The 20,574-nt window shown below is 37.2% G+C and overlaps 3 protein-coding genes across 3 annotated transcripts; all 3 read right to left on the reverse strand.

Moving 5' to 3' along the window:
* Nucleotides 1-647: 647 nt before the first annotated feature.
* LOC147525579 (Tetratricopeptide repeat (TPR)-like superfamily protein) lies at nt 648-4,653 on the reverse strand. The gene is made up of 6 exons (XM_086556865.1): nt 3,424-4,653; nt 1,550-1,702; nt 1,356-1,427; nt 1,036-1,138; nt 875-969; nt 648-787 (listed from the first exon to the last, which is right to left on the reverse strand). Exons 1-5 carry the CDS (start codon nt 4,600-4,602, stop codon nt 953-955), a joined length of 1,524 nt encoding a protein of 507 aa, XP_086412991.1. The 5' UTR covers nt 4,603-4,653; the 3' UTR covers nt 648-787; nt 875-952.
* A 12,319-nt stretch (nt 4,654-16,972) lies between these two features.
* On the reverse strand, nt 16,973-18,307 carry LOC147525580 (uncharacterized). The gene is made up of 2 exons (XM_086579877.1): nt 18,243-18,307; nt 16,973-18,137 (listed from the first exon to the last, which is right to left on the reverse strand). Exons 1-2 carry the CDS (start codon nt 18,305-18,307, stop codon nt 16,973-16,975), a joined length of 1,230 nt encoding a protein of 409 aa, XP_086436003.1.
* Nucleotides 18,308-19,793: 1,486 nt separating this feature from the next.
* Nucleotides 19,794-20,309, reverse strand: LOC147525581 (uncharacterized). Its single transcript, XM_086579891.1, has one exon. It carries the CDS (start codon nt 20,307-20,309, stop codon nt 19,794-19,796), a length of 516 nt encoding a protein of 171 aa, XP_086436017.1.
* Nucleotides 20,310-20,574: the final 265 nt, after the last annotated feature.

The raw sequence follows: 20,574 nt of genomic DNA on the forward strand, positions 1-20,574 counted from the left end.
AACGTTGTGTTGTTTTTTAGTTTGAGGGATGGAATGTAGAAGGTAGCCCAAACGTAACGTTTAGCATTTCACCAGTTATTTTGACACAACTACAAATTGTCTTCTGATGCAAGTCTAACGTAACAACACTCAGTTGCTGAGCATCCCTGTTGGAAGATTAATAGATTATTTGAGAATATGAAATCTGTAAAGAACAATTACGCAATTCATTAAACCCAAATTCCAATGTAGATTATAACTTTTTGCAAATTCTTTGCATCTAGATTACAAGTCGATCGAGAAAATGGCATACTCCCTAGAAATAAATAAAATTTACAGGAATAATTTTGTTGGATCAAGTACGTAGACACAATTTTTATTCTATTTGGTGCAAAGTTATCCATCAAATTGGTGTAGAGTGTACTGACTCCTCGAGAGTGTTCCTCGTAAATACAATCCAAATTAAGCTACAACTGTCAGACTAATATATCCCTGTTAAACTGTACAGTGTACACAAGAAGAATATATACAACAATATGACCTTAAAACTCCACGCCGAGAACTGCAACTGTTTAGCCACCCAAAATATGATGATGTAAATGAAGAAACCAATATCCATGGGACTCGCTATCACAAGTTGCAATCAACTGAGGTTCGCACTCAATCACCAACAGCTCCAGTTGATCCCAAATGCGAGGTGTCCATGTTAAACTTGAACTTCCATTTTGTGGAAGTCACATTTCTAACATCATAACAGACCTTTCGGTTGGATTCACCTATTGTTGCAGGCACTGTGACATACGGGAAACTGCAGGAAGTTAAAAGGTTCATTTTATATTAGCTAGATAGGTAGCAAATTGAGTACATTATGAAAGAACTTCAGGAAAAAGGTAACCTTAACTTCTGTAGTGATTTCCTTGTGTTCTTGAAATAAAATCATTTACTGGGGGAGCATAGTGTGTCTCAGCAGACATTAAGTATATTGACGACCTGGTGCACATGTACAAATGAATACGATAGTCATTGGTGCAACAGACATTAATAATAAAGACTCACCATGTCCCTGTTCAAGGACCATTGATGCACTCTGCAGCATCTCCCTCGCCTTCCTGTCCGGAGTGCATCCTACAGATTCCATCTCCTTATAAATTTTAATAACCTGAACCACAAACCCTTCACAATCACAAACGGATAACGCATAACAGATAAAGAGAACAGAAACAAGAAATAATAGCTATCAAGTTCCAATATGCATGCGCTTCTGTGACTCAAGGCAGTATAAAATCACCCTGCTTGTAAATCAAAGAGCTGGTGATATTTGCATATGAGATAAACAACAACTAAAAAATACACCAAAGGCTTATAGAGTAGCTGACCTGGTCAAATTGTCTTGCCCTAATACATGCTTTCATTACAGTACTATAGGTAACCACATCAGGACTGATGCCCTATAGAAGCAATAACCATATATCATTAACACCGTCACAAACCGTAACAGTAAAACAACCAGAAAACATATCAGATGAAGAAAAATAAAGCATTGGACACTAAGAATTTGCTAAAACCTTACGTTATCCTTTATATGGTGGAAAACTGATAGTGCTTCTAAATGCCTTCCAGCAATACTGAATGCATTGATCAACAAATTCAGCATTATAAGGTTTGGCTCAATTCCTTCGGCTTCCATGAGTTGAAGAACCTTGACCGTCTGTTCACATAATCCCTGCATAACGAATTGACTTGGTGATATTATAATTACACCATCTAATGTAAAAGGGAAAACAAAAAAAAACAGTCACAAACAATCTTAAAAATAGGTGTTAAATCTACTTGTCACATTTTACAAGGTATATACCTTTCCTTCAGGAGATACAGAGAAACTGGAAGGAAATTACTAGAGATGACAAGGAAGGCCTTATAAGGAACCACTAATCATGGTTTCAACCTGTTTGGTATTCCACCGCTGACCAATCGTTACATAGTGAACACTTAATCTTATTCGGTCAGTAATTTACATAGTCCTAACTTCATATGTTTAACAAGCTTCCTAGAGAGGCAAACAAAAGTTCAATAAAACCAAATACATTACTAGGACACTCTGGATGGAGTTTGCATATAAGGTTTGTTTGTAAGCAGAGAAGTATGCTGCTTTTCCCTGTTGGCAGTTTGTGTATCATTTCTATATTACAAGAGTTACATAGTGCCATAGTGGACTAAAAGCTGTATTTAGGTGATTAAAGTAGAAGAAGCTGAAACACAGCTCCTTGTAGTAAGTCATCTTTACTGCAGTTTGAGATATAAATTCAAATGAAGGTTTTTGAATACCATTTTAACAATCTTTAGTTCAATATTTTCTCCATCTGGTAGTAATATATTTCCTAATAAAAACGAAAAATACCAAATTTCTGTGTTCAAAGTAAGATAGATCGACTAGTGTATAAAAAGGTGTTACAGAATTCTTCTTGCTGTTTCTGCAACAACAGTAGAGAAAACTCTGAACACTTATATGTTGATTGTACCTATTCTAAGGAAGTCTGGTCTTCTGTAAAGAATGCAATTGGCTTGGGACAACATGTTCATGACTCAAACAAGGAGTGGTGTAATCTCATAAACTTGGTTCGAGGAAAATCCCCATGAGCAGAAGTGATTAAGTTATATATATGTGCTACCATTAGCTTCATATGGACTGCACGCAACAACAGAAGATCCAATGGGCAGCAGGTCAGTTCTACTACCATCAGTAACATGCTTCTTAGAGATATGAAACACTATCTGGAAGTTCAGGTGGAGGAGATCAAAGACTCAGTTCAAATCAGAGTGCTGGCTGACAGAATTGGTCTTTCATTCAAGTATAAGAGGACAGAACTCAAACAAGTCCAATGGTTATTACTCCCTACAGGGTACATCAAGCTGAACTGTGATGGGTCAATGAACTTGGAGGATGTTGGATATGGTGGTATGGCTCGAAATGAACATGGGCAGGTTATCTTTGCTTATACTGGTGGTGGTAATGTGCGTTCTATCTTGTTCCAAGAACTAAAGGCAATAGAAGTTGGAATCAGACTGTGTATAACCCATGAGCTTAAGAGTATCATAGTCGCTTCAGACTCTTTACAGGTTATCCAAATGCTTCAGGGAATTGAGACAACTCCATGGACGTGCTGGAATCTGGTGGCAGCAATCAAAAAGCTCCTATTTAGTTTAAACGAGATTGCCTTCCTTCATGTCTATCGCGAAGAAAATAGAGTTGCAGATCATCTAGCAAAGCTCTCTTTAGGTGCAAATATGGAGCCCTTTGTTTTTTCAAATCCTTTGTGTAAGACGTTGAGTCTTATAGTACATGAGGATGTAACAAAGGTTTATGAAAGATAATCAAATCAGATGGGGATCTGCAAAATCCCAGAGCATCATTTCAAAAAAAAAAAAAAACACGATAGACTATACCTGTTGAGCATATGCATTTGCTAAAGTGCAATATAAACCAGCTGAAGTTTGTACACCCTCTGACTTTAAGGCCAGCAAACACTCCTCGGCATTCTGAAATCTTCCATACTGCCCATATATATCAACTAAAACTGCAAAGATGATTCCACTACTTTTAAGTCCTCTAAATTTCATACTCTCAAAGTTCTCCTTAATCAAACCCCACTTACCCTCTTCTCCCAACCTACTAATGATAGTAACAAATATCTTGGGATCAGGATACAATCCCTGCTCTTGCATCTTAGTGAAAAACTCGAGAGCTTTGCTGACATCACCGGCTTTACAGTGCCACCGGATCAAAGAATTCCACGTTACGATATCAGGGTTTATACCTTCTCTTTGCATATTTTGAAAGACTTGTACTGCTTCATTGAGCTCACCAGACTTCCCTAATGTATCAATAATGCTGTTATAAACCCGTCTATCGAGCGGTACCCCTGTCTCCCTCATCTCTCTCATTAAATCTATCGCTTTCTTCCACAACCCGTTGTCCCTATAAAGACCAATAATCTTACTATATACATTAGAGTTCAAACTAAACCCTTCCCGCTTCATCTCACCAATCAAAAACCAAGTATCTTCCAACCGTCCAGCTCGAACACTATACTCTACAAGAAGCTCATACGTCTCTTTATTCCTCTCTACCCTATTCTCATTCATTTCATCCAAAACTTTACCCGCAAGCCTTGACAACCCTTTACGCAAAAACACGCGAAGAAGAACATTATAAGCTCGAACTCTAGGCTTAAAACCAGAAAACTTCATTTCTTGAAAAATAGCATCAGCTTCAAGAGTTCTACCAACACTTCCTAGACATTCTATCAAACAAATGTAGGACAAAGAAGTTAAACGAAAACCCAAAGCGTCCATTCGACACAATAAAGACATGGACTCGTCTATATCACCTTTGTGACATTGACTACGTATCAAACTATTGTACATGTCGTGGGATAGTTCTTGGAAAACATGTTTATTTTGTGAGTTATTATTATTATTGTTTGATGAAATGGTGTTTTTTTGCATGAGGATGGGGTGGTGACGTTTATGTGAAATGAGTATGGAGGTGTGTTTGGGGTGATGCCCGAAAAGATTGTTATTAATAGTGGCAAGTGGGACTGGGAGTGCCAACTGTGCCTCCATGGCTTTTCGTTCAAGCAATACTAAATATAGATTTTTGGCTTCGTCCTTAAAATCCAATATATCGTTTAATATAAGTTTCCGATATATTTTGCCAATTGCCGATATTTTAAACTTTTTTAATGGTCCTGCTGGGTAGCTGAATTCTGTTAGGATTGTAGTGCTCTAAGAAATTTATCACTATTAACAGTAATGAAGTGTTAAGATGAAAGATCAAGACTGAAATCGAGTTGAAATAATATTTGTTATTGAGTAATAATATCGGTTACAGTATTCTCTCTTTTTCTCTCTCTTATTCTCAATTTTTCATTTTGTTGTAATGATTTTTTCCTCTTCAATCTTTTCCTTGCTAGTCTATTTATAGTTTTTTTAGAATAGCTTGGACCAATCCCATCTTGACATGTGTCCATCCTCTCATTCTTCCTTCCTTTTCCCGTTTTCCTGCAACATATCAATTGTAATCCAAAATATCGATAATAACCTCCGAAATATCGTATTGACGATATTTGCCCACGACATCGCTCTCTCTCGAAACTTTCAAATTTCAACCTGCAAAATTTGAATGCTTCGAGAATCTATCCGAATATGAACAGTTTCAAATTTTAAAAATTTCAAAAAATCAGGCGGTTACACCTAGAAATCTGAACAGTTATCACGAAATATTCATTATAAAAAGAGTTTCACTGTTTTCTCTCTCTTCACTTTCTCCCAAAAAGCTTTGTCTTTCCAAACCCCACCACCATTATCGTCTTCAGAAAAGCTTCATTTTGTCTGTACTTACTGTTACTTTCAACAAATTCTTCTGCACAATATCAGGTTAGTACTACAAAGTAACTTAACATGTTATTGCTTATTCCGATTCCATAGTTTCTTGAAAATATTTCAACTATTCTCACCATCTTCTTTTTTCTAGATTATGTTACTTAGCGTTTAGGCTTTGAATACTTGAATATTACCTATGTACCCTTATACTAACTAGATTTTTAACACCAATCTTTGACAGTATGGCTAGGAGAAAAACTTGTATTAACTTTATACATACTCTCTCGAAATAATTCCGGCTTCGACATCAAGAACGTATGCGTTTGAGACACACCTCTTCACTTCGAAACCCGACATTATCATCTCAAGACACCGACACGTGCTTATTACATAATATATTATATTATTATACTATATATAGCGATAGTAGCTCAGATAAAGGATATAATTCTAATAAAAAATTTATTGTTTTTAGTGATACCACCATGTCGAATGAAAATACTGAGTCTGCAACTCGCATCAACTCATCTGCTTCTGCTTCATCATCCCAACGAACTGAGTCTGCCGAACCAGAATGGCATGCCTCGTATTTGGCTGATGGCTTACCCTGCCATCCATTCGAGACTGTTGATTCTGACACCGATCGCGAGATTATTGATGACCAAAGTATCTGGAGTGGCGGCTTGAACCCTTGTTTTCTAGAAATACCCAACTTACATCTAGTTATAGCTGCCTATCAAATTCCAGACTGCGTCAAACTTCGACACTATGTTGGAAGTAAAAAAGGAACTCAATGCCAAAGTGGCGAGCTCAACACCACCATTATCACTATTGGACAATTGGCTGCCGGCTTGCGCCTTCCCCTTTCTACCCTTGACCGAGAAGTATTGAATTATCTAGCCATCTCTCATGGTCAAGGCACAGGCAACTTCTGAAGATTGTTGTACATTTGCAACTTCTACAATTCTCATCTTGAACCCGATGTCTGGTCTTCGAAGAGAATTCGTCTTATCGAAATCCAAAAACACTATTCCTTTCTTAAATGTTACGAGAAAATTAACCATAATACGAAAGTACCCAGTGGTTATTTTTATCCTAAGAAACAAATTGGCCGTGCTAGTATTATAAGGATAAACCGAGATAATGACTTCCGATGGTCATTATACCCTATCATTGTTTCTGGTCGGTGGGAATCACTTGAACCGATAGCAGTTCCATCTTTGGTGCACCCTGTTTTTAACCTCAATGGTATGTTATCTTTCGATATCCTCTCCTTCTTTATCTCGAGCCTTGATTCTGACTTATCTACTATTGCGAGCTTATTTCAGTTCCTAAACCATCTTTGATGAGAAGTCTTGGGGAATCTGCTAGAGTAACAGATCTTTTAAAAGGCACTGATAAAGAGATCAATGTTCGAATCAAGGCCGATATTTATGGCAACCCACAATTTTGACCGGGTTTAACTCATTGATATCGCCAACTATGTTGCTCCTTTATACTGCTTAAAGAATTCCGTTCTTCGAGGTCAAGATTCCTTACCTTCCAAACCCTGTCCCTTACAACCTTGTTCTTCGGAACAAACGTTACGAATGACTTTCAACTTTACTGAACTACCCATTAATACTCCCCCATGTTATTTTATATATTTGCAAACTAGTTTTAAAATTACTGCAGATCTTTTCCCTCAAATCAAACAAGAAATTCCTGACTTCTATAATTATCCTCTTTTGAATGACGTATTTGATCAGCATTGTTTATGTTTCACAGATATGGCATCTCGTATTCCACAAGTCCCTGTCAAATCCTCAAAATTATTGGATAAGATTTTGAGCAAAAAGAAAACCACGGATGGCAGTTCTTCCTAAGCTCCTACTTCTTCCCCAGATAAAAATGTCGAGCCCATTCATCATTCGAAGAAAAGAAAAGAACCAACCAATCCTTTGGCTCCACCAGTGTAACACTCGTATTTAATATATGTATTTATTAATTAATTAATTAATTAATTTAAAATTCGCTGGATTGGATTTGGGATATGTGGGCCTGGTTTTTGGGCTCGAGTCTGTATTGGGCTTAGATTTCAAACCCAAGTATATATTCATATTGTTCTGGAGAATAGGGTTCTGAGATAATAAAATTAAAAAAAATGGAGGCAGAGATAAAAGCTCGTTGGCTAGAGCGTTGGAGCGTGACGATTCGGACTACGAGGGATTCGTGGTGTTTTTTAATACAGGTGAGTAGTTATTTTTGCTATTTCACTGAGCTATAGTTTTCCGTGTATCGGTGTATCCCGATATATTTTTTTGTCTAAGGTTTCGGCCTATTGATACTTCTTATTATCCTATTTTATTCGATGTCGTGTCTGTCGTGTTGTTAAAACTCCATTGAAATTCGGAAAAATGGAGGTTTGAACTGTCGAACCTTGTTTGGGCCCGTTAATGGCGGCTAAAGCCCAAAGAAAAATATTGGCCAGTAAATAGGTTGAACTGGTATACAATTTCGGATTGGTGGTTAAATTGTTATGGTGGTTTTGTATTGGTTGGCTAATGTTGAGGTCAAGGGTTTGATGTCGGGTATTGAAGTTTGGTCGGGGGCTGTCGAAGCTCTGTAACTGTGTTAATGGCTGCCAGAGAAATCGCCCAATAGATGTGATTAGGTGAACTGTTGTGGTTTGGTGTTGGTTAATTTACGGTTGGTGGTCGTGGGTGTGTGTGAGTATTGATGGAGAGTGCTGTTGAAGCTTGAGGTGAGTGGTAATGGCGGTCGAGATCTAGATTTGGGAGCGATCTCGACAGTGGATGAAAGGGAGTGGTGTGGGTATTAAAGTTGTTTGGTTTTTGACGAGGGTCAAAACCGTGGGGTTGAAAGGGGAGGACGAGTGGTGGCTGGTGGTGGTGGCGGTGGAGAAGAGCTGCTGGTGAGGGAGCTGGAGAAGATGACACTGTTGCTTAGTTGGGCTTGGGCCGGAATCTATTTGGTTTGGGTCGGTTTTAGTTTTTGGGTTTTAAGTTTTAGTTGTTGGACCAGACCAATTCAATTAAGTTTTGGACTAGTTTTAGTTTTAGTTCTGGGGCCGGACTAAGTTAGTTAGTGGGTTGGGCCATTTTTTCTCTTTGTTCTGTTTTGGGCCAGTTCTATCTATTGTTGTTGGGTCGGCTCACATTAGTTTTCTTTGGACCGGTTTTTCTATTTTTGGTTGGACCGGTCCATATGACTTAAAAATGGGTCCAATGGGTCTTTCAACATTTAGACTTTTGGTTTGGGTTTGGGCTTGGCTAGTTGGGTCCGAACCATTTCCTTAGTCATGAGCCCATGAGCCATGCACCTTTGCCTTTAGCCATGAACCATGGCTATGACCCTGAACCTATTGAACATAGAAACGATAGTTTGACTTTGACTATGACGTGTTGATTTTGACTTTGACCGTTGACCGTTGACCATTGACTGTGGAATGTTGACTTTTTCTAGATTTTCACATATTTAAGAATATGGACAAATGTAGTAATAAAATATTGTTGAAAATAGTATAACTTTGTTTGTCATTATCTAATTAAGATTTGACGCGTGAGTAGTGTGTAAAGAATATAAGATTGACACGTAACAAGAGGGAAATTCTTATAAGACTTAGATATATACGTTTTTATGATAATTAAACTACACATGGACTTAGATTCATGGACTTTAGTTTTGGGCTTTTTGATGGTTGATCAGTTTGACTTGACTCGTGATATTTGGACTTGAGTTGTTCTTTCTTTTTAAAGTCGTTTCATTTTGGTATTTAGTGGAATGGACTTATATTTTGATTATTTATATACTATTTATATTGTGCACAAATGGAAATAATGCGTGTCTTTGAGGGTGACTTGAGTTCACATAAATATATTGAACGAATAGATTTCATGATTGATTATTATTATGAGTTGCTACTTAAATGAATTGTAGTATGTATGAAGGCTGAGATATTCCATATGGTGTAGTGCAATATATAATTGACACGTGAAATAATAAGTTTCGAGATTTGATATAGAGATATTTGGATATCGTGCAATGAATAATATTGGCACGTGATAATGTGGATTGCATTATAACGAGAAACGTTGAACTTTAATACAATTAAGTATACTGGCATGAGATAGAATAAGAATTATTCTGAGATATAAAAGTATGTGATAAATGAAAAAAAAGTAGTTTTACCAATGACTAAAGCTCGCGAGAACTCTAAACACTAGTAAAACTAGAACTATTTTCGTGTATCTAATTTATCAAAGTTTTACTACTCTCAATCAAATTAAGATATAGTGGAGTAGGAAGTTCGTTCCACTCCTAGTTCTTTAGGATGCGTTGGTTTTAGGTGTCAACTAATCAATCATAAGTCTAGTGAGAGATTTTAATGAGGGAATTCTATACTACGAGGTGAATTCAATTAACAAGTTACGAATAACAAAATGATAGAATGCTAAGGGTTTGAATCTAGATAAAGAATTAAAGGGAATTGAATCCACCTTAACTCGACTTAATCCTACTAACAAAGACTTGTCGTGATCCAAATTGAATGCTTCGCATATCAAAATAGTAATTTTAATCCCTCATTATACATGTCATTTCTACCAATTCATAACTAGCATGTGAGCGATTAAACCCATTCTCATGGTGAATTAATCGTTTCTAGAGTGGAATAACTATCACGACGATTTCTAAGTTTAACAAAGATCAAGCTTCATCAAGGCTTCTTCAACCCCTCTAATGGAGGTTTAGCCTTGATTCATACAACTATCATTTCCCATTGAATTAAAACTAGACATCATATAAAAATTCTATCTTTATGCAATTTGTCTAAACAATAATTGAAATCTTAGGTAATAACTGGGAAATGAATAACAAGTAATAAAGGAATTTAGATCTAAACAATTGTAAATGAAAAAATCGAAATGAACAAGAATCTACTATTTTATTTATCTAATCGATGAAGAACAATGATTTAAGAGTTTAATCTAAAACAAGAATTGAATTGAAACAAAACTTAATTAAAAACAATTAAAACTAGATCTAGAATTATCTATAGTTTAGGTCTAATTAGCTACCATTAACAAAGAGCTAAGCTTTTGTTTTTATATGCTTCAGATCCAAAAATCGTGCATGGGCATGGAGCCATGTTTTGGGCCGGAAAATCGGGCCCAAAACCCAATTCTTTTAGTCCGAAAAGGGCTTTTTAGCTGGATTTGGTTTCAATAGACTTTTCGTCCACTTTTGCTCCTCTGATTGGGTCAAGACTTAGACCATTAGAAAGCTCTTCCCGAGCCGGTCGTTTTGACATAAGGTAGACCCAATTCCGAGGTCTGAGTCCAAAGATACGGCCTTCGGAAGTTCTGCTGACTTTGTGTGCTGTTTCTGCCCGCGTTGACTTTGACTTCTTAGCTTTTACCAGGCTTTAGAAAGGCTTTGTCTCCTTGAATCTTGGCCTTTATCATAGAACTTCTTAGCAACCAATCCTTGCTCCTTTATCTCGCCAAAGTAGCACATTTCTGCACATAATTGACTTTCTTCACCGAAATATATAAAAACACGTGTCGGTGTTAATTCTTATTTATTACTCACATAATTGGTCTAAAAGTAGGATTATTAAGGGGTTAAAACTACAGTTTTGGGCTCTTATCAGTATGACACCTGAATAAATTACGTAACGAAAATCCTAGAACCTAGCTACCACAACTCATGTGATTTGCCTTTGTGATGGGAGTATGTGATATGATTGGCCCTTTGGGCATTTCAGTGAATCTGAATGGCCCTTCTGGTGTAAGTAATGTGATTGGCCCTTCTGGCATTTCAGTGAATCTGAATGGCTCTTCTGGCGTAAGTAATTTGATTGGCCCTTCTGGCGTTTCAGTGAATCTGAATGGCCCTTCGGGGGTAGCAGAATAGTGGCTTGATTATTCCGTTCGCAAAATTAGAACGAGATGCAGCGATATTTTATGTCGAATAATGGCAGTACTTACATAATGACTTCCGTGTGAGGGTTACCTAGTGTGCGGCATCCCACTCAGGGTAGTTACGCACGGAGTGGTTCATTATGTAAGAGGAGGCATGTGGATGTACATGTTTGGCGTTGGAAAGCGATTGTGGTAGCCAGGGAAACTAGGTAAGACATAGTTACGACGTGATTTTAGGGACACGCAAAGAAAGCCTTAATTAATATAATTATGGTAATATGTTGGTTAATGATATATCTTTAGATAGATGATTTTGCAGAAGGGTGGGTCAAACTAATTATTTGTGCAGAGACGACCCACTCTGTAATTGAGCATGAAATGCGGTAAGTATAGAATATGCTTGGCTGGTTATTAGTTTAGTTAGAGCCTAAGACGCCTCGTGGAGGAACTAAATGCCTTTTTATTATGCGTATGGTTTGTTGTGTGGTTAGTGGGAAGTTAAGGCGCTTCAGTGGAAGAACTACCTGCCTTACTTTTTGTAGTTAAGAATGTTGTATTAGTTGTAGAAAGTTAAGGCGCCTCGGTGGAGGAACTAATTGCCTTATGGATTGTGTATGTATATGTATAAATATATGTTGTATTTTAGAGCTACTCACACCAGCATTTTTATAATGCTGACCCGATTTGCATGTTTGCTTATCGGGTGTGTTCATTAAATGAATATAGTTGATAAGTCTTGACATGTTTAGTGTTGAAGAAGGTTGGTTGCTGCTTGTGGTTTGCGTTAGCGTTGCATTTCAGGATATGTTTTGTTTTCCCTTGAGGTGATATAGATTTTTAGTTGAGACAATGTTATTTGTATTTTCATTTGTAAATTTAAATAAAGAGTTATTGAAAAGAGATTTGTAACCTAATCTTATTTGTAAATTTTTGTAATGAAGAGGACTTTTGTTTAAGTTAAAATTTTTATTGATTTTTAATTATCCACATATTTAAACTGTTTATGGGTTTCTGGGAGTTGAGAGTGTGTCACACGTCGAAGATCGAAAAGTCGGGAACAAATATTGTTTTCAATTACAATAAATTGAGGTGTGACAACCAGCCTCTAAAATAAGCAAACCCATCAGACCTACTGACACTGCATCTATTACTTTACCTTTGAAAACTTCCACCATTCCACCTAACACAAACCCTATTGCGTCTGCCTTTTCTTCGCCCTCCAGTGACTTTGAAGTTAAACTCGTTATGAGAGATCAAACCACCGTCCAAAACACTGCTTCTCTGTTATCTGAACTTGCAGTACCCGGTCTCGGGGAAGCTCTTGTGACAAATACTATACTTCCTCGAGATAGGCGAGCAATTGCTGTAATCAGCTCTGATCAACGATTTCAACTTCTGTGTTCTTCTATTGAAAAAGTAAGTTTCTATGATTTCCCTCATTCTTATCTACTTATTTATTATTCATAAATCATATATTCTCCTCCTCAGGTCAAAATTGCTGTGGTGGGGCAATTTGATTATGAAATGTCTTGCTTTCGTCAATATAGAGAAGAAAATGCTCAACTGAAGAAAGATAAACATTATCTTGAGCAAACTCTCGAGACCGAAAAGCAACATTCTGCCAAGATGAAGAAGTTTTTTGACGACACCTCAGCTATGAATGAGAAATTGTCCGCATCTTATCAGTTTATGGAGAAAAAACTTACTCAAACCAAAACCTCCTTTGCTGCTGAACAAACTACCTGGACGACTCGACAAAACAATCTCGAAGTTGAACTGGAAAAAACCCATGCCCAAGTTGCTTCATATGCTGCCAACATGGAATATGTGGCCAAGACCATGAGAAGCTTACGGAGATACATTCCTGACGATGTTGCCGAAGAGAAAGGGCTAGATTCTGACACTGAAATCAAGTTGCCCTCCGAACCTGCTGATACCGATGTTGTAGATTCTACCCTTCATGTACATGATGCTGTTGGGACTGGCGACCCAGAGATATCTACTCCACCTTTTAATCCTGACACTTTCATTAGTACTCATAGTGCTGATCTCGACATCCTCCTTGGAGCAAAGAAAGCTGATTTAATTTGAACCCCAACGAGGATCTTACTCCTCTTTAACTTGTTGTCTTATTACTCTGTCATTGTAATCTTGATACAATGATCTAAAACTCCTTTTGATATGTGAACAAAATATCTTTTTGCCTTCTATAGATTCCTCTTGCATACAACACTTATGATGTTTACCACCTTTAAACAGTAAATAAACTCCTCTTCTCTAACATGTATATAAATTTTAAACCAAGTTTCGATATCCCTCCCACTAAAAGAAATATCAATACTTATCATATAATTATATACTTTTTAAAACGAGTTTCGATACCACTCCCACTAAAAGAAGTATCGATACTTATCCTATAATAAAAATTTTCAAACGAGTTTCGATACCATTCCCACTAAAAGTAGTATCGATACTTATCATATACTAAAATTTTTTCAAACGAGTTTCGATACCACTCCCACTAAAAGTAGTATCGATACTTATCATATAATAATATTTTTCAAACGAGTTTCGATACCACTCCCACTAAAAGTAGTATCGATACTTATCATATAATAAAAAATTTCAAAGGAGTTTCGATACCACTCCCACTAAAAGTAGTATCGATATTTATCATATAATAAAAATTTTCAAAGGAGTTTCGATACCACTCCCACTAAAAGTAGTATCGATACTTATCATATACTAAAAATTTTCAAACGAGTTTCGATACCACTCTCACTAAAAGTAGTATCGATACTTATCATATACTAAAAATTTTCAAACGAGTTTCGATACCACTCCCAGTAAAAGTAGTATCGATACTTATCATATACTAAATTTTTTCAAACGAGTTTCGATACCACTCCCACTAAAAGTAGTATCGATACTTATCATATACTAAAAATTTTCAAACGAGTTTCGATACCACTCCCACTAAAAGTAGTATCGATATTTATCATATACTAAAAATTTTCAAATGAGTTTCGATACCACTCCCACTAAAAGTAGTATCGATACTTATCATATACTAAAAAATTTCAAACGAGTTTCGATACCACTCCCACTAAAAGTAGTATCAATACTTATCATATAATAAAAAATTTCAAACGAGTTTCGATACCACTCCCATTAAAAGAAGTATCGATACTTATCATATAATATTATTCTTTGGCATGCATTTATTATAACAATTAAATATTCTATTGACTCAGAAAATACAAGCTCAAATACCAATACTGATTGTACTAAACCACGTTATTAAACTTTACACAAACATCTCTCAAACCTCTGACTATCCCATGCACATACAACGAATAAAACAGCTTTTTCGTACCTCTTCCTCGTTTTTATGCCCACCTACCATTAGTACTTCTCTTTTTCTTATCAAATCCTTAATAAACAAACTTTTTCATCCTACTATTCCTTCTATAAAATACCTTACAATCTTTGCATTTTAACATACAACTTTCACAATCTTCACTAATTTTCTTACAAATAACACCATGATTGCCCATTCTTTCTTCCTTATTATTCTGGCCATTACTATGGTTTTACCCAATCATCCTGATCCCTCTCCCTCTTCCCCAGAACACTGGTCTAATTGCAACACCACTGACCTTTCTGATAAGGAAGAGCAGTCAAAAGAAGAGCCTAAAGAAGGAGAGGAAAACAAAAACGAAGAAACTGATGAGGAAGAAAATGACAATGCCCCTAGCGATGAATGGTTGAAAGATTCCCATTGTAATGACTATGCCAAAGATAACGAAAATGATGATGAAGAAACTCCCAATATTTATTCTGATGAAGATGATGGTGAAGATGGTGATGATGAAGATGAAGATGAAGACGACGATGAGAATTATGATTAACTTTGTTTCTTATATTTTATCTTCTATTGTAACCTGTGATATGCTGCTTCGCCTACCCTTACTCTCTTTCTAATGAAATATTATTGCACTATCTCTGATATTAGCTTCCTTAACTACTAATATCTGCTTCTGTTTTCGACATAAAAATAAATGCATGTCGATATTCGATATTCGACACTCGACATCCACATTATATTTAAATATTATTCCTAAAAACATACCTCACTTCATCCGTATTCCTGCGTCGATCAATCAACCCCATGTATTCCATATCTCCTCCATTCGCCTTTATGGTCAAATTTAGATTTTATTGACCTGAACTCGCATTGCTGCCAAGAACAGGAATTTATTGACCTGGTATCGAGATGAGGATCTACAGATCACCAGGATTTTATTAACCTGAACTCTCATTTCTGCCAAGAACAGGATATTATTGACCTGGTATCGAGATGAGGATCTACAGATCACCAGGATTTTATTGACCTGAACTCACATTTCTACCAAGAACAGGATTTTATTGACCTGGTATCGAGATGAGGATCTACAGATCACCAGGATTTTATTGACCTGAACTCGCATTTCTGCCAAGAACAGGATTTTATTGACCTGGTATCGAGATGAGGATCTACAGATCACCAGGATTTTATTGACCTGAACTCGCATTTCTGCCAATAACAGGATTTTATTAACCTGGTATCGAGATGAGGATCTACAGATCACCAGGATTTTATTGACCTGAACTCGCATTTCTGCCAAGAACAGGATTTTATTGACCTGGTATCGAGATGAGGATCTACAGATCACCAGGATTTTATTGACCTGAACTTGCATTTCTGCTAAGAACATGATTTTATTGACCTGGTATCGAGATGAAGATCTACAGATCACCAGGATTTTATTGACCTGAACTCGTATTTCTGCCAAGAACAAGATTTTATTGACCTGGTATCGAGATGAGGATCTACAGATCACCAAGATTTTATTGACCTGAACTCGCATTTTTGCCAAGAACAGGATTTTATTGACCTGCAATCAATCATATAACTCCATATCTACAAACATTTATTATGACAATATCTTTATTGAATGTATAACCTTGATACCAAATATTACATCATGATACTTGAAATATCCTTTATTGGTAAAATGCTTTCAAATTACTTACATTTTGAGGCTTTGGTAATATTACACCTGCTGCCGTTTTTAAGTAATAAGCTCCATTTACTCCAACCTTGTGAATGATATAAGGCCCCTCCCCCGACTTTTTGCTAGTTTACCGACCCTTTTTTCTTTAGTTGCTTGAGTGACCTCTTTCAATACCAAGTTACTCTCCTGAAAATGCCTTTCTCTAACATTCTTGTTGAAAGCTTTTCTCAGCTGCCTATGATAGGAATCGAGTTTTACCCTTGCTTGATCCCTTGTCTCCTCGAGACTGAGCACTTCTAAAGCCATTTTTTCATTATTCTGACCGCTCTCTATCATCCTTGTTTTTATGTCGATACCACCATTTCAAATTTGTTACCGCCTCCATACTATATGCCAAAGTGAAAGGCGACTCCCCCGTGGCTGTTCGAGGTGTTGTTCTATAAGCCCACAAAACGCTATTTAGCTCATCCACCCAAAAACCCTTCTTGTCTTCTAGTTTTTTCTTGATATTATCCATAATGGTCTTATTTGTTGCCTCTGCTTGCCCGTTACCCTGAGCATAGTATGGCGCTGATGTGAAATGCTTAACCTTATAAGATTCCAAAAAAAATTCACCTTTCCTCCTTCAAACTACGGCCCATTATCTGATATAATAGCATATGGCAATCCATATCGACATATGACTCGTTCAAAAAGGAAATTTATGACATCCTTTTCTTTGATATGCTGCAGAGCTATGGCTTCAACCCACTTCGTAAAATAATCTATGACTGCCAATATGAACCTTATTTTACCTCTCCTTGGTGTAAGCGGTCCTACAATATCCATCCCCCATAGAGCAAAAGGCCATGGGTTTGAAACACAATGTAACTCTTCAGCCGAAACATGTATGGCTTTCCCATGAATTTGGCATTTTACACACTTTTTTGCATATAGAAGGCAATCCCTTCGCATTTGTGGCCAGAAATATCCCTGTCTCGTAATTTTATTTTCCAATGATCTACCAGCTGAATGGTTTCCACACTCGCCTTCGTGAAGCTCCACAATGATTAGCTGTGCCTCCTCATACGATATGCATTTCAAATGTGGCCCTCCAGGATTCTTTCGATATAACTCATTATCAACTAATACATATCTTTGGGCGCCCGACTTAATTCTTCTAGCCTCATTTTTATTCTCCACTACTTTTCCCTCCACTAGATATGAAATATATGTTTCCATCCATGACGCCCCCAGTGTATCAATTTCCATGACTTCTTGCTGGTCGATGTCGATGCTAGGCTTTTGTTGCACTCCGATATGCAGAGTACGACCTTCCGTGTTTTCTAGCATCACTGCCACATATGCTAAGGCATCCGCATGCCTATTCTCATTTCTGTTGAGATGCTGAAATCTTATTTTACTGAAATACTTTAACTTGGATTTTATAAAATTCAAATAATCCACCATATTTTCACATCTTGCTGAATATCCCCCATTGATCTGATTGACCACAAGCATCGAGTCACTAAAAATCGACAATTCTTTAACCTTGAGAGACTTAGCCATCTCGAGCCCAGCTATTAAAGCTTCATATTCAGCCTCATTGTTGGATGCATGAAAACCCAATGTTATTACTATCTCGAGCCTTTGATTTTCAGGAGTAACCAACACCACTCCGATGCTACAACCTTTTCCTCCAGAGGATCCATCGACAAATAGTCTCCAACCATTCGTTCCAGCCCATGGATCATCTGTATCAAAAACATCTTCAGGCTCTTGCAGCATTGCAAATTCCTCTTCTTCCATGTCCCAACTGGCATCCTCCGATGGAAAATCAGCCAGGAAATCAGCTAATATCTGACTCTTTTTTTATACGCGGTTTCGATATTCGACTCCAAATTCATTTATGAGTACATACCATTTAGACATCCTTCCTGACTTCGCTATCCTTGCCAGAATTTGCTTTAACGGCATATTCGTCATCACTATCACTGAATGTGCTTGAAAATATGGTTTTAACCTCTGAGATGAGAATAGTAGCGCCAGAGCATATTTTTCTAGCATTGAATATCGAGTCTTAGCCTCGAGCATTGTTTTACTTTGAAAATACACTAGTATTTCCAACCCACCTTCAACTTTCACCAAGAGAGAACTTATAGCGAAATCTGAAACAACCAAATAAAGGAGCAAACTTTCTCCCTCCTCTGACTTTGTTAGAGTCGGTACTTCTTGGAGATATTTCTTTAATTCAGAAAATGCTTCTTCACACTCTTCATTCCAACAAAATTTGACATTCTTTATGAGCAACTTAAAAAGTGGCTTACAAATGATCCGGTTCGGAGATGAACCTATTTAGCCGCTATCCTTCCCATCAACCTTTGTATTTGCTTTCGGATTGTTGGTGACGGCATTTGCTGAAGTGCTTGTATTTGATCAGGATTAGCATCGATACCCCGTTTCGTAACGATATAACCCAAAAACTTGCCCGAGCTGACCCCGAATGTACATTTTTTCGGATTAAGCTTCATATTAAACTCTCTCAGTATTCTAAATACAGTACCGAGGTCCTTTATATGATCTCCCGCTTTCATAAACTTTATGACCATGTCATCGATATAGACCTCGACAATATGTTTGATGAGTTTTTTGAACATCTTCTCCACTAATCTTTGGTACGTGGCTCCAACATTTTTTAAACCAAATGGCATTCTGATGAAACAATATATTCCTCCATTGACCACGAATGTCGTTTTTAATTGATCTAGTACAGCCATTAGAATCTGAAAATATCCTGAATAACCATCACAAAAACTAATCAACTCGAAACCAGCGGTTCGGTCCACCAACTCGTCAATTCGAGGCATAGGATAATGATCCTTTGGACATTTTCTATTTACATCAGTAAAGTCGACACAGATCCGAACTCTACCATCTTTCTTGGGCACAACCACTATATTTGCTACCCATTCAGATTGCTCGACTTCTTTGATGATGTTATTATCTAACATCTTTTGTATCTCTGCTTGCACCGCTTCTTCGTATATTGGTCTCACCTTTCTGTGCTTTTGATGTATTGGAGTTGCATTTTCTTCCATATTTAACTTGTGCGTACAAATATCTGGATTGATACCAGTGAGATCCGTCATGCAAAAACATCCCGGTTCTCCTTTAAAAAGACTACCAACTCCTTTCTTATATTTTTTTCCATTTATGTACCAATGAACGTATGACGTTCACTTTCTCCTATCCCGATATTAATCCTTTCCACTGCTTCTATTGTTTTTCTTTCCCATGGTTGCTCCTCATGTTGTTTCAGCTCTTGAGTGAACTTTACCTGCTTCTGTATCTGCATATTGATGTCGGAAGGTGAAGTTTGCTGTAACTGCTATGTAGAGTTTTCCACGACGCCCCCAGTATCTTGGGTTTTACCCTTCATCATTCCCTTTACTGTAACAAAATTACACTTTTCTTATTCTGACTGGTCACCTCTAATCTCATGTAAACCAGATATGGTTGGGAATCTTAAAACTTGATAAAATGTACTAGGAACAGCCTGCATTTTATGTATCCATTTCCTTCCTAATATAGCATTATGATCAGACTGGTGCTTGACGACCACAAATTTTGTCATCACCGTTTGAGGCCACGCTCTTACTGGCAATTTTATCTCCCCCGCTGGTCTGGTACACGTTCCATTAAACCCATACAAACTGAACTTCGGGGGCTTTAAATGTGACTCATCGAAACCAATTCCGCTAAATGCCTTCCAAAATAGAATATTAACTGAACTACCACAGTCCACTAATATCTTCTGTACATCATAACCCGAAATACCCAAAGTGATTAGCAAAGCATTATCATGTGGTAACATTACCTTGGACAAATCTTCCGGTACGAACATGATTGCCCCTGGAACACTAGCCGATATCAGTTGCTGGCTCATTGGTATTGGCTCGATATTGACCTCGAGCACTTCTTTAACCATTGAAATCTTCCTTATCTTATCTCGAACAATCTTTTTCTGAGGAATTTCCCCGATAAATCATGTTTATTACCCCTAAAGGTTTCTCTCGTATCATTGCCGTCTCTGCTGGCCTGATATCTGCCCGAAACTCTCTCAACTTTCCATCTTTCATTAGCTAGTCTATTTCCTTAACTAACTGGAGACATCTATTTGTCTCATGGTTCTCGACCTTGTGAAATTGACAATACGGCTTCCCCTTTATTTCTCTTAGAATGTATTTCGGCCA

Source organism: Coptis chinensis, chromosome 1, assembly GCF_015680905.1.
Source record: "Coptis chinensis isolate HL-2020 chromosome 1, ASM1568090v1, whole genome shotgun sequence".
In the NCBI taxonomy this organism is placed as follows: domain Eukaryota; kingdom Viridiplantae; phylum Streptophyta; class Magnoliopsida; order Ranunculales; family Ranunculaceae; genus Coptis; species Coptis chinensis.

What these genes read in the sequence shown, in the direction of transcription:
- LOC147525579 (XM_086556865.1), bottom strand. Translation starts at nt 4,602, where the DNA reads ATGGAGGCACAGTTGGCACTCCCAGTCCCACTTGCCACTATTAATAAC. An exon ending in CAAATGCATATGCTCAACAG is followed by an intron (nt 1,703 to 3,423) that starts GTATAGTCTATC and finishes TTCGTTATGCAG; the next exon opens with GGATTATGTGAACAGACGGT. An exon ending in GGGCAAGACAATTTGACCAG is followed by an intron (nt 1,139 to 1,355) that starts GTCAGCTACTCT and finishes TTTGTGGTTCAG; the next exon opens with GTTATTAAAATTTATAAGGA.
- LOC147525580 (XM_086579877.1), bottom strand. Translation starts at nt 18,307, where the DNA reads ATGACGAATATGCCGTTAAAGCAAATTCTGGCAAGGATAGCGAAGTCA. An exon ending in TCAGGAAGGATGTCTAAATG is followed by an intron (nt 18,138 to 18,242) that starts GTATGTACTCAT and finishes GGAGGATGCCAG; the next exon opens with TTGGGACATGGAAGAAGAGG.
- LOC147525581 (XM_086579891.1), bottom strand. Translation starts at nt 20,309, where the DNA reads ATGGTTAAAGAAGTGCTCGAGGTCAATATCGAGCCAATACCAATGAGC.